At 43.5% G+C, this 13,566-nt stretch overlaps 1 protein-coding gene across 4 annotated transcripts; it reads left to right on the top strand.

Annotated features, from left to right (window-relative positions):
- The first annotated feature begins 308 nt into the window (after positions 1-308).
- C9H19orf47 (chromosome 9 C19orf47 homolog) lies at positions 309-13,210 on the top strand. 4 transcript variants are annotated; one of them, XM_040323149.1, is made up of 9 exons: positions 309-409; positions 5,146-5,186; positions 5,778-5,865; positions 7,303-7,417; positions 10,460-10,535; positions 10,943-11,077; positions 11,607-11,753; positions 12,423-12,493; positions 12,573-13,210. In XM_040323149.1, the coding sequence occupies exons 2-9, from the start codon at positions 5,168-5,170 to the stop codon at positions 13,116-13,118; spliced, it is 1,197 nt and encodes a 398-aa protein (XP_040179083.1). In that variant the 5' UTR covers positions 309-409; positions 5,146-5,167; the 3' UTR covers positions 13,119-13,210. The 4 variants fall into 4 exon arrangements, with proteins under 4 accessions (XP_040179083.1, XP_040179084.1, XP_040179082.1 ...); XM_040323150.1 differs by having other exon boundaries at positions 337-414; XM_040323148.1 differs by lacking the exon at positions 309-409 and having other exon boundaries at positions 4,993-5,186; positions 7,303-7,402.
- The last annotated feature ends 356 nt before the right edge of the window (positions 13,211-13,566 follow it).

Here is a 13,566-nt window from a genome sequence, read left to right on the forward strand (position 1 = left end):
TTGCTATCAGCAACAATCAATGTAGTTGTTAGCCCTCATACACGCCCACCCACGTCCCCCCCAGTAGTATTATCCTTTCAGAAATAACTCGTTAGATAACTAGGTCAGGCGGGGGGGGGGGAAATGGCGCCAGGCTGTGTTTTGGTCACTACGTACTGTAGGAATTCCCTTACGTCTCACCAACGTCACAACGCAGGACACGTTTCCCTCGACGTGTCGTGAAAACTACAAATCCCAATACCAGCAACAAATGGGAGGCGGGCGCTATGGAATTATCGACCAATGAGCAGAGGGGGGAGAGTGGCCTGGGCGGTTTCTGGTTGGCGGAGGGCGGATGAGGTAGTGAGCGGTTGGGAACACAGGAAGGAGATTTCTTGTCGAGGAGGTGGCGGTTGCGGGGAGTGAGCTGGTAATGTGTGTTCTCTTACCGTTTGTTCCTATGTGGGTGTTCTGGTGTTCGCGGTGTGCTTTGTGGGGAGGTCTCCGGTCCCGTGTCCGGCTGGGGGCCGCTTGTAGGTGATGCACCGCAAGTCTGAGCATGGATGTGGGGGAGGGGGAGGTTCTAAACCCCTTTTCTTCAATGTTGTCATACGCTGTGGAGGATCGGGGGGCCACAGGATCTAATCTATGTGTAACTTCACGTGGGCCCACCACCCAAAATACAACCCCCCTCCCAACTGTGAATTCCACTCAAAGGAAAAAACGCAAAACTATATTTTAAAGGGTCGCCACAAAGCTGCCTACGCAGATCAGGGGCGTCTGTAGATAAACACAAGCTGTGCAGCTCTGACTGAAGATGAATAATACCCTTGCTATAGGTGTAGGCCATTTATATACCTCATGAAGCCCTACATAGAATACTCCCAGTACATTGCTATGTGAGGCCTAGTCATCACTTCTCACCTCCATCACAGGAGTGAGATTTTATTTTCTCTGATTCAATCCCCTCGCATTCTCTTTCTCTCCCCTGATGTAGTAGTTCTGAGCTCACTCTTGTAGAGGTGAAGTAGTAATGACTAGGCCTCACTTAGCAACGTCCTGGGAGTATTGCAGTCAGGCTTCAGGGGGTCTGTAAATGGCCAACACCACATACGTCAAACACAAGGCCCAAGAGCTGAATCCAGCCCCCCCCCCCCCACAGTCCCTGTCATGTGGCCCTCGCACCCAGTTTTGCAGCTGGATCATGGCAGAGCTCTGATCTGCCACCTCTGGCTCTCCGCTTACCCCTGTCGCATGTAAACATAGAAGATTTCCCTGTTTACAAGGGACAGCTTTGCTCTCAGTGGCTCCCAGATCCCTCCACTTACAGTGAGGACAGATCACCAGAATCTGAGAGAGAACAATCTCTCTGCGAGGCAGACACACCTACACAGGGTGGTACTACAGCCAGGTAGGAGAGAGAGATGTGGGGAAGCTTTGTTGGGGGGGGGTAGGTGTAGTTGCACAGTTTGCTCCCCAGGCCAGGTAGGAGAGCGATGTGAGGAAGCTTTGTTGGGGGGGGGTAGATGTAGTTGCACAGAGTGCCCCCTGAACCCCCAGACAAGTAGAAGAGGGAGAGATGTGAGGAAGCTTTGTTGGGGGGTAGGTGTAGTTGCACAGTGTGTTCCCTGACCCCCAGGCCAGGTAGGACAGCGATGTGAGGAAGCTTTGGTGGGGGGGGGGGGGTAGATGTAGTTGCACAGTGTGCCCCCTGACCCCCAGGCCAGGTAGGAGAGGGAGAGATGTGAGGAAGCTTTGGGGGGGGGGGGTAGGTGTAGTTGCACAGTGCGTAATGTGCCTCCTGAACCCCAGGCCGTTTAGGAGAAAGATGCGAGGAAGCTTTGTTGGGGGGGGGGGGTGGTGTAGTTGTGCGTATCATGCGCCCCCCTGCAGTATGTGCATAGCGCATGCCCCAAAAACAACCAACTCTTTGAAGGAAACCATACTGGTGATGCGGCCCGTTATGTAACTGAGTTTGACACACCTGGCCTACACCTATAGTCCATAGAGGGCGTAGGAGTGCCGCCCCCTTTCTCCTGTACCGCTCTTTTGCCGGGCATCTGAATTGATTAGAGCCATAGGCTTCCAAATTGGTAAACAGCGGGCGCACTGCTGTGCATTCGCTGTTTACACAGTGTTGTGTTAGAGAAGCGAATAAATCGCTTCCCTAACGCTGACCTGCCTCTCAGCCAATTTGGTGCACCGGGGCTGGTTACCTGTCACCTGATTGGCTAAAGCGACAGGCGCTGTGATTGGACGCAAAAAAAACAGAATAATATAACCACTTGCCGACCGACTCATGTATGAGTACAGCGACGGATAGTACATGATCTGACAATTATGGGTTGGGGACGCGCTGCCGGCAACCTGCCCGTGCTGTGATTAAACACAGCAGATGTCGATCACCAGGATTAGCGCTAGCACCTAAACAAGGCAGATCCCTGTCCTGTCTGAAGGGAAGTAATTCGTTTTCTTTCCCTGCAAAAACGGGGAATAAAATCTGTTGCTTTCCCTAGTAAAAGAAGCACGCACACAGTACACATAAACACTGGCTAGGCACACATTTAACCCTGTGATCGCCCTAGAGGTTTAACCCCTTTCCAGCCAGCGTCATTAGTATAGTGACAACGCATATGTTTTGCACTGATCACTGTATTAGTGTCACTGGTTCACTAAGTGTCCGCCGTGGACTGTGGAAAATGTTGCATTTTATTTGGAAATCATTTTGAAATCAAGGTCCCTGGAGGAAGAATGGAGAGGCACAGAAACCAAGTTGCATGAGGTCCAGTGTGAAGTTTCCAGTCAGTGATGATTTGGGGAGTCATGTCATCTACTGGTGTTGGTCCACTGTGTTTTATCAAGTCCAAAGTCAGCGCAGCCCTCCATCAGGAAGTTCTAGAGCACTTCATGCTTCCCTCTGCTCACCAGCTTTATGGAGATGCTGATTTTATGTCCCCACAGGACTTGGCATCTGCCCACACTGCCAAAAGTACCAATACCTGGTTTAATGATCATGGTAACGCTGTGCTTAATTGTCCGGCAAACTTGCCTGACTTAAACCCCATAAAGATTTGCGCACTGGTCCAAATCATTTGGTGGGGAGGGGGGGATTGTGATTGTTTTTCGGGGGTTGGACTTGGCCCCTGGCGTCGGCATACCAAGACATTTTGGACAATTTCATGCTCCCAACTTCGTGGGAAGAGTTTGGGGATGGCTCCTTCCTGTTCCAACATGACTGTGCACCAGTGCACAAAGCAAGGTCCATAAAGACATGGATGAGAGAGTTTGGGGTCGAGGAACTTGATTGACCTGCAGAGTCCTGACCTCAATCTGATAGAACACCTTTGGGATGAATTAAAGCGTAGACTGCAAGCCATGACTTCTCGTCCAACATCAGTGCCTGACCTCACAAATGCGGTTCTGGAAGAATAGTTAAATATTCCCATAGACACACTCCTAAACCTTGTGGACAGCCTTTCTAGAAGCGTTAAAGCTGCAATGGGGGGGGGGGGGCAATTCAATATTGAACCCTATGGATTAAGACTGGATGCTATTGCATGTAAAGGCAGGCGTCTCAATACTTTTGACAATATAATATAGGTCTTTAAATCATTAGAGGGGTCACCAGCAGGACGAAGGAGGTCCTGATTTCTCTATATAGGTCCTTGGTTATTCCTGGAGCACGGGATCTTAACCTGGGGTCCATGGACTCCTAAGGCCCCTTTCACATTGAGGAGTTTTTCAGGCGGTAAAGCGCTAAAAATAGCGCTGCTATCCCGCCTGAAAAACTCCTGCACTGCAGACTCAATGTGAAAGCCCGAGGGCTTTCACACTGAGGCGATGCGCTGGCGGGAGACAAAAAAATCTCCTGTCAGCAGCATCTTTGGAGCGGTGAGAGGAGCGGCATGTATACCGCTCCTTCACCGCTCCTTCCCATTGAAAACAATGGGAACCGCGGCAATACCGCCCGCAATGCGCCTCTATAGAGGCGCATTGCGGGCGGTATTAACTCTTTATCGGCCGCTAGCGGGGGTTAATACCGCATCGCTAGCGGCTGATACCCGCTGCAATTCCGGCGGTATAGCGCCGCTATTTTTAGCGGCGTTATACCGCCACCGCAGCTCCCGCCCCAGTCTGAAAGGGGCCTTAGGCCTGGTTTACACCTATGATTTTTTTTAGTGCATATTCAGTTTTGTACAAACAGAATGCAATGCATACTAGCCCATTATGCTTTACCTTTGCAGGGAAACAAAGAGGCAGTAAAACCTATCCTCTTTAAAATGGTTTCCTATGGATGTAGTTCACATCTGTGCATTTTATGGAAAGGGCCAGGGACTTTTTTTTCTGTGTTTTTTTATTTTTTTATTTTTTTTTTTGATCCATTGAACCAAAGTGTGTATTGAAACCTGCATAGGTGTGAAGCAGGCCTTAGTGGTCTATTGATGGGTTTCAGTGGGTCCACGAGGGTCAGATAAAAGACATTTTACATTTATTCTTGCATGAAAGGGTTTTTTTTTTTTTTTTCATCCAATTTTCTGATTGTGTGGACTAGGCTTTGAAAAAAAAAAAAAAAAACAGAACAAAAAAAAAAAATGAAGGATGGACTCGGTGGAGCACTTGGCCGTGTGTTTTTTTTTTTTTTTGTTTGTCCTATGTTTCTACACCAGCAGGATTCTGAGCTGGGGCATTGAGCGCGGTGTAATACCTGTACCTTTTTATGATCACATGTTTTCGCAGAAAGAATTGTTCTTGATGCCCATAGCAGCCAATCAGATTCTCCCTTTCATATTTGTAGTGCAAGATAGGAAAATGAACAGGGGAATCTGGTTGCAATGGAGTGGAGTTCTGCACTTTTTTTTTTATCATGAGTCTTCCATGCTTGCGTGTTATCAGAGCTTCATCCCAGTCCTGGCCATAAATAGAGGAGCTAGCTATGCATTGAGTCACAAGTTATTTTTGTCTCCCAGCTGCTGTCCTGGGTGTCGATGAGTGGGGAGGGCATGCAGCCTGGCCAGCCCACTGAACTCTTTCTGTATTGATCATCCTCCAAATCTTTTGTGTTCACTGCTGCCGCATGTCCTTCATCTTTCTGTATGGAACAATTTTTGTGTATATCGTGGATAAAAGATGCTCCTTGGAACATAATATTCTCTGTCTGCCTTTCAGATATCCTTTGAGTGGTTACATCATGGCTTCCATCACTATGCGTAAGACACCTTTTATTATTATTTTCTGTTCTTGTTTAACTAGTTACTGGCTATTGCTACAATTCCAGCATCGCACCTAATATGATATTCAATGGGGGAGATGTAGTGTTGATGATCAGCATGACAACCATAACTAAACAGTGGTGCCCCTTATATTTGTCTCTGCACAAGTTTCCTTTTATTTGCTTGGCACCCCGATATGGGGGCTGCTCAATGTGCAACGTTTGACTCTCTTGCGTTGGAGTGGACAGGTCAGAATAGCCCCTTCCTGCCGGGGGGAGCTACACACTAACATAGGCAGATTGGTAGTCCCCAAGGTTCCTGGCTCCTAGGCATTGTGAAAGATAACAAAATCTACAAGAAGGCACTGCCAATTATTTTAGTTTGGCCACTTTTATCCTACTTGGGCACCAGTCCTATTTTTGCATAATTAGGAATCCTGCTTGCTGCATCGTTCATACATTTTCCATCAAAATGCAATTTGGCGTTCAATGGTAACGCATATAAAACTAGTCTGCAATGTGCATTCGAAACACAAATTGGGACAAGGCCTAAAAGTTCACTTTTTAAAGTGGTTTTCTATCTTTTCAGCCACCTCAGAGTGGATCAGCTTCTTCAAGGAGGCCGGCATTCCCGCAGGACCTGCTGTCAATTATGCTGTGACATTTGTGGACAACAGGTGAGAGGATATCACTAGGCTGCCATGTGGGTAAACAAAGCATTAGGAGTACTGGGAAGAGCCAGCTGTTCCACCTCATTGTCTAGCTTACTCATTCCTTGAGTCAACATCCTTCTACTCAAAGTGAAAATCTTGTTTTAAAGTGGAACATGTATAGTATGCCAGGCATATCTGCAGCTGCAGCCCTCGCATGTCTAGCATGCAACCCCCAGCCTGTTTAATATTCTTGTTTGGATGGGACTCCAGGCTGCACTTCCTTAAGTTTGCAGCTGAAAACATCAGAAAGAAAATTCTGGTACATTTTAATATGGATAGAATCATATTGTAACTGGACTTGAAGTGACCCTAAACAATAACTTTTTATTTTTCTTTCCAAAAATAGTCCATACACCTACTACTTAAAGCAGAGCAAGACCCAAATAGGGGAAGCTCCACACAGCAGCAGATCACATGACCGTTGTAAACGATGGATGGCTTCCTGTCATGCCATCCATTGTGTACAATTGTGTTGCTAGCTATGATTGATCAATGTGATCACATGGTACAGACAGGGCCAATTGCAGCTCATCTCAATCATTGTGATTAGCTCTGGCTAATCACAGCAAAACAAATAATTGGTTGCATTCAGTAAAATGCTTGCTTCTAGCAATCAAATTCACTGCTGAGCAATAATAATGCGTATGTATGTATGTATGTATGTATGTGTGTATGTATATATATATGTGTATATGTATATATATATATATGTGTATATGTGTGTGTATATGTGTATATATATATATATATATATATATATATATATATATATATATATATATATATATATATATATATATATATATATATATATATATATATATATATATATATATATATATATATATATATATATATTGTGTGTGTTTTAACTCAAGTGTATACACTTTTTGAAAGGTGTTAATTACAGGATTGGCATCAGTATCTAGCACCTCACAGGAGGACAGAGCAGGTGGGAGAATGGATGGACAGCCGCACTCCAAAAAGTCTTGTTGAAAAAAGACGTGCTCTTTATTGTAAAAGGAAAAAATGCACAGCGCTAGTAGCTATGACTAAGCATTAGTTGTTAATGCGAAACGCGTCAGCTGTCTATCCCACTGTATGCTGTTGTGTGCTGTGCATTTTTTCCTTTTTACAATAAAGAGCACGTCTTTTTTCAACAAGACTTTTTGGAGTGCGGCTGTCCATCCATTCTCCCACCTGCTTAATTCTATGCATTGCCAGCACCCGTGTGATTCCTGAGTGGACATTGATTACCTGCCTGTGCTCACCTGGAGCGGCGGTCTCCCTACCTATCACAGGAGGACAGAGTTGAAGCCAATGGGAGAGGAAGGATCATGTTTTAATTTAGACAGGGCTAAGATGTGTAGATTTGTGAAATGCATATTTTTTTTCCCACAGGATCAGCAAGAACATGCTTTTGGATTTGAACAAGGAGATCATGAATGAGTTGGGCATTACAGTGGTGGGCGATGTGATAGCCATACTGAAACATGCAAAGGTAGTTCATCAACAGGTAAATATGTGTGTGGGGTTTCCTTTCTTCCTTTTCTTTTCTTTCCTTTCTTCCTTTTCTTTTCTTTCCTTTCTTCCTTTTCTTTTCTTTCCTTTCTTCCTTTTTCTTTTCTTTCCTTTCTTCCTTTTCTTTTCTTTCCTTTCTTCCTTTTCTTTCCTTTCTTCCTTTTCTTTTCTTTCCTTCCTTTTCTTTTCTTTCCTTTCCTTTTCTTTTCTTTTCTTTCCTTTCTTTCCTTTTCTTTCCTTTTCTTTTCTTTCCTTTTCTTTTCTTTTCTTCTTTTTCTTTTTCTCCCTTTTTTTTTTTTTCCTTTTTTTTTTTTTCTTTTTTTTTTTTTCCTTTTTTTTCTTTCCTTTTTTTCTTTCCTTTTTCTTTCCTTCTCCCCCTTATTACCATTCAATCCAGATTAGCAGTTATGATTATTATTATTATTATATTTGACTAACTCCTTGAGAAACCAGTTTCAACTTTTTCATGACGATTTGTCGATGGCAACCAGTCACATTGTCATATTTTTGTTAAGCTGCAGAGCAAAACAGACAACTTTTGCCTTCATATAGCTATTTTTATTTGTATCCATGTGAAGATGTATATAGTACTAAATGACAACATTATAGCTTCCCTGTACTCGGGCACACACTAACAGAAGCTAGTTCAACTTGTACCAATGCCAGAATTTTATTTCAAATACATTTTTATTTTTTATATTTTGTATGCCTATTTTTAGTTTGCATAAATTGGATACAATGATTACATCCTCCTCCTTCTCTCTCTCTCCTTTTTTTTTTTTTTGTTTGTTTGTAATGCAGCACTGCGCTATTGTCTTGTTAAAAGACATGCAGTGAGTGATAAATAGGGTGGAGTGTTGATACAGACAGGGTTAAGCCTTAAAACTGGTTTTGTCATTGCAGCTGAGTAACTCAAAAGTATAAAGGTAGAAGTCTGGGGTTTATTTATTTTTTAGGGACACTCAAGAGAAGTGAACATAAGAAGCCGTAACCTGACTGAAGTACCTGCAGAGAAAGGGCTATTTTGGCTTATGCACATGGATTCATTTGGGTGCAGTGACAAAATCCAGTGTGTTTCTGTGCCCACTTGGTCTACAGGGTTGTGTACAGCCATGGCCAGCAGCCTGTACCAATCAATGTCAGGGAGTCAGTCACCACAGCTGTATTTTATAAGCAAGTGCCAACTATAGCAAAACATAAATGGTACCTACGTCCTAACAAATATGTAGAAAGAACAATGGACTGAGGCTAGTGTGGACTTTCATGATACTGTTCAAAGGCTTAACATACACGAGTATAAAAATAAAATGTATTTAATGCATTAAAACATACACATGTATAAGACACAACCAGAAGTGTCATAAACATTAAGCTCTATATATTCACATATGGGTTGACCTTTGGAATATGGCCATTGTCAACTTGCCATGTACCATCTGCGTATTGAGCGGTCAACATGTTTCGCAGGAAGACCCGATTCTTATATAGTATTAAAGAGCAAACCACACCTTTTTTAAATAGAGAATAGAAAGGAAAGCGTTTGTTGATTTACAACATTTGTAGAAATTACAAATAATTTGAGATGAACGAATATAGTAGTATCTCCTGGATGCTGTCTTTACCCAGGACGAGATCAAATGCGTGGGCCCAAAAAGTACAGGTCAGTCTTTTTAGGCCCGCGCATTTGATCTCGTCCTAGGTAAGACAGCATGCAGGGGATACTATACTTGTTCATCTCATATTATCCGTAATTTTCGATAAATGTAATCAACTTTTTCTATTCTGTTTATATATATATATATATTAGTGTTTGCTCTATAATACTATATAAAAAGCTCCCGAAGAAGTGGTGGTCTACTCGCCAAACACGCTGAGTGCCCAATACACAGAAGGTATATTCCAAGTTGACAATGGTTATCTTCCAAGGTCATCCCATCTGTGAATTTAGAGAGCTTAATGTCTAGGGCTTTTCTGGGTTTTTGTCTTTTTATTTTTTAATACATATCTATGTTTTAAATTTTATTGTTGAAATAAAATGTTTTTATAGTCATCTTGTGTATAGTTAAGCCTTTGTACAGTACCATGAAAGTCCATACTAGCGTCAGATCATTGTTCTTTCCACTCCACAGCTGTATGCCTGTAATGGTACATCTGAGTGGTTACCGCATACAGGGATGGATGAGTGGCCCTGGAAGCAGACAGCCTAACATTGATTTGTATAGGCTGCTTGTTATGCCAGTGGACTCTTGGACGGATTTTCCAACTAACATGTACTCTGTAGAAACCTCTAGCAGAGACCATGTGTTTGTTTGTTAAAGGTAAATCCACTTTGCACTTCAATGGCATTTTCAAGTGCAGTTGCTGTAGATTTGAGGGGGACATGCAAGGAAAAAAAAAAAACAGCATTTTTCCTTGCACATGATTGGATGATGAATTCGGCAGATCTTCCCCCTCAGATCTACAGTGACTGCACTTACAAATGCACTTGTAGTGCAGAGTGGATTTCCCTTTAGTAAATCAACCCCCATGTGCTTAATTTTGGTTCTGGAGTTCAGCTTCACTTTACTTTAATGAGGGTCCCACCAACTGCACATGCTTAACACAAACCCCCCACCCATTAATCTATTCAGCCATTCAAAGCAAGGGAATATTAGTACTGTGGCTGCAACTTGGAGATTACCCGGGTTTGAGATCTTACTGCCCCCATGTGACAGCACTGGGTGCCTGAACAACCAATTATAAGGCACCAGCATTCGCACTTTGGATGGGAGAGTGCTGCATACTCCTCCATACCTAGAACTGGTTGCCAAAAGCGGTGGATGGAGCGCAAATGGAAAGAGTGTGCTGCTGGTGGGGCACGCATTATTTGCGTAGGCAAAGTACAGGTTTTCTTTAAATGGCTAACCTGACTTGAGATGTGTGATGGGTTGTCTGTGACAAAATATGTGTTAATGGCAAAAATAATGGGAATTGCAGCATGCAAGGAAAGCTATTCGTTGGATTTAACTAGCTAACTTTTATTTTGTTCTTCCTATAGGATATTTGTAAAGCTGTGACTGAGCCTTCTAACCAGACCAGCATACAGAATGAACTACGGAGGACTGCTAATAGCCGTAAGTAACTTGAAACCCTGTTTAATTGTGTAGTCTTTAAAATTATGTTCATTGAAGTGAGCTATACAGTATATGTATTTGTAAGGAGAGAATTTTTTTTATATTTTAATTTTTTTTTATTTTTTTTACTGACTACATATGTATAAAAAAGGCACTACCATTTTAACTGCATTCCCCCGCCCCCCCCCCCCCCCCCAATATGTAGTTTTGTCATGCAGAACTGGTGAACATTCAGGAATGATCTGCTTCATGTTTTAAACATGCAAATGTGCTACATTCTTTAATTATCATATCGGCACCTAACTGATGCTAATGTACTTGAAGTATTCCAAAGTTTCTTTTAGAAAAGCTGCTTTAGATTGTAAACAGCACTTCTCTTTTTTTTTTTTTTTTTTTTTTTTTTATAGCAGCCACAAGAATGATTGCAAACAGTCTAAGTCGAGACTCTCCTCCATCCACTCCTGTCCGCAGACCTGAAACAAGCACATCTAAGATCTCCGTTACAGTCTCCAACAAAGGGGCTCTGAAGAACGCACAGTCAGGTAGTTTGAGTTTAATTCAGGCAAACAAAAATTATTTAAAGTGATTGTAAAGGCTCAATTTAAAAAACAAAACATGTCGTACTTCCCTCCTCTGTGCAGTTGGTTTTGCACAGAGCAGCCCAAATCCTCCTCTTCTCGGGTACCTCTTTGCCCCTCCCTGTCACGTGTCCACACAGTCGGCAGCTTCCTATGTGGGCACTGGAGCCGAGTCGCAGCTCTGTGTGTCTATTGGGACATGGAGACCCGGCCCCTCTGTCTCCTGATTGGCTGGCTGGCTGACTTTGACATGCCTTGGACGTTTTTGGACATCGCTGGAGAGAGATGGGGCTCAGGTAAGTAATTAGGGGGGTGCTTGGGAGGCTGCTACACACAAGATTTTTTTTATCTTAATGCATAGAATGCATTAAGATAAAAAAAAACACCTGCCTTTACAACTCCTTTAATAATTATTGCCTAGTTATAGGACATGAGTATATGCCAATTTTTGTTAACTTTTTATTATTGTCCTGTGGCCACCCTCTCTCTTTAGCCGTGCCTTCACCTGCACCTGACACTGCAGAGGTTCCAGTAAAACGTCGCAAGGTGACATCTGAGATTGAAGGGAAATATGTCATTAATATGCCAAAGGGGACCACGCCTCGGACAAAGAAAATTCTGGAAGAACAGGCAGCTAAAAGTGAGTTCATCAAACTGTTTACTGAATGAGTTATTCTGTTTTGAGGGTTATTTTGTAATAGTTGTGGAGAAAGAGAAAATGAGGCTGAAAAACAAATCTTTGGCATATTTTGGCAACTGGTGTTACCAGTTTTTCCTCTTCTATAACTGGAATGCAGGAAAATGATATGATATTAAGAGAGGTACAGGATTCTGGGGAAAAAAAAACATTCCTACTCTCCTAGGTGGATGCAGCATCAGTCCCACGCTGTCTCTTAAGACTGGGAACTGGGTGATCAAAGACCGCTGATCACTCAGTTCATTCTTCAGTGAACAGAGAGTAGTTGATGGTCAGTCACCTGCTCTCTGCTCTTCCAGCGTTCACTGGAGGGCCAAGCTGTGTGGAGAACGAGAGCAGTTGCTCCCAACGGTTCGCTGAAAGGCTGAATCGGCTGCCAGTCTAGGCATGTGGGTAGATACCGACATTAAAGTCTAGATCGATCTGGACCCTGGGACTGACTGATGTCAGCTGGCGGCGGACTTTAGCTTGCTGTTGACTGTGAACTGGTCACAGGAGTCTAGAAGATACTTTTATTTTTTATAAAATATATATGGCAATTTCTATAGTAATGCATGAAGTCCAGCTGTTTTGTGAAAACAAGTTTTCCTTTATTTTGTGAACGTGTTATAGGTTTAACCAGAACGTCGGTCTTTGACAGACTGGGAGCAGAGAGCAGAGAGGACACAACAACTGTAACAAAGGTTAGTAGAAAGTGCTTTTGAGGGGGAAGTTGATTTTGATTGTGCTCATGTACTCATGGCTTACCTTCTGCTTTTACAGCCCACTGGAGTCTTCAGCCGTTTGGGTGATACAATTGGTCAAGATCATTCACCAGAGAGCGATGAAGAGGGCAGTGTTCTGCAGTATGCTGGTGTTCTTAAGAGAAAGGGTACCACCATTATTAGAGAGAAGCTTTCCCCTGGAGTTACTGTGAAGGCCAAAGCCACAAGCTCTGAACCAAAGTCTGTCGTCACCACTATTAGGAGACTCTCCACAAAGCATCCTGCAAGTGCCCCTGCCAAGCTCACCACTCCAAAGATCAGCATAGCACAAAGGCTCGGCACCGTCAAAAGAGCCAACCCTGAGGAAGGAAGAAAAAGAAAAGTGCCCTCGGCTGCACTGGTGAAGCGTTTGGGAAAGCTGCATTCTGAAGCTCAAGACAGCAAAGTTAGCAGTAGCAAGCCACCCCCAACTGCTTTTAAGATTACTATCAAGCGGACTATCGGGAACCCTCGCGTGACCAGTTCTAGCGATAACCGCAGTGCTCAGATGGACAATACTCGCAGTGTAAGCGTCTTTAAGCGGTTAGGAAGAAAATCGTTATGAAGTGCAAACTGTTTTCTTTTATTGTATATTACAGGACACAGGTTGATGTTCAGGAACTCCAGTTATGCTATTACCTCTGGGAGACTGGACGGGCACTGTTAGGGCAGCCCTGCATAACCCCTCCCACTCCCAACAAGCCACTTTTTTTTTTTTTTTTTTTTTTTTTTTTTTTTTTGCTAGCGTCCTTGGGAGATGAACAGGTTCTCTCAGTTCATTTTGTTTATCAACATGTTAATTTTTCTAGCAGGTTTCTTCACTGGCTGCTGAGACCCCAGGCCTTGGTTTTCAGCTTTCCAGATAAACAAATCCTCGGCTTAACCCAGGAGGCCACCTCTGGAAGCGGCAGACCTTGCCTGGAATGTGCCTTTGTGCACTGGACACTGTTGGGCACCTGCGATTTAGTGTTGGTGAGAACTGCCGAGTGCTTTACTGGTTCAGGGATGCGATT

Source organism: Rana temporaria, chromosome 9 (assembly GCF_905171775.1).
Source record: "Rana temporaria chromosome 9, aRanTem1.1, whole genome shotgun sequence".
NCBI classification, from domain to species: Eukaryota; Metazoa; Chordata; class Amphibia; order Anura; family Ranidae; genus Rana; species Rana temporaria.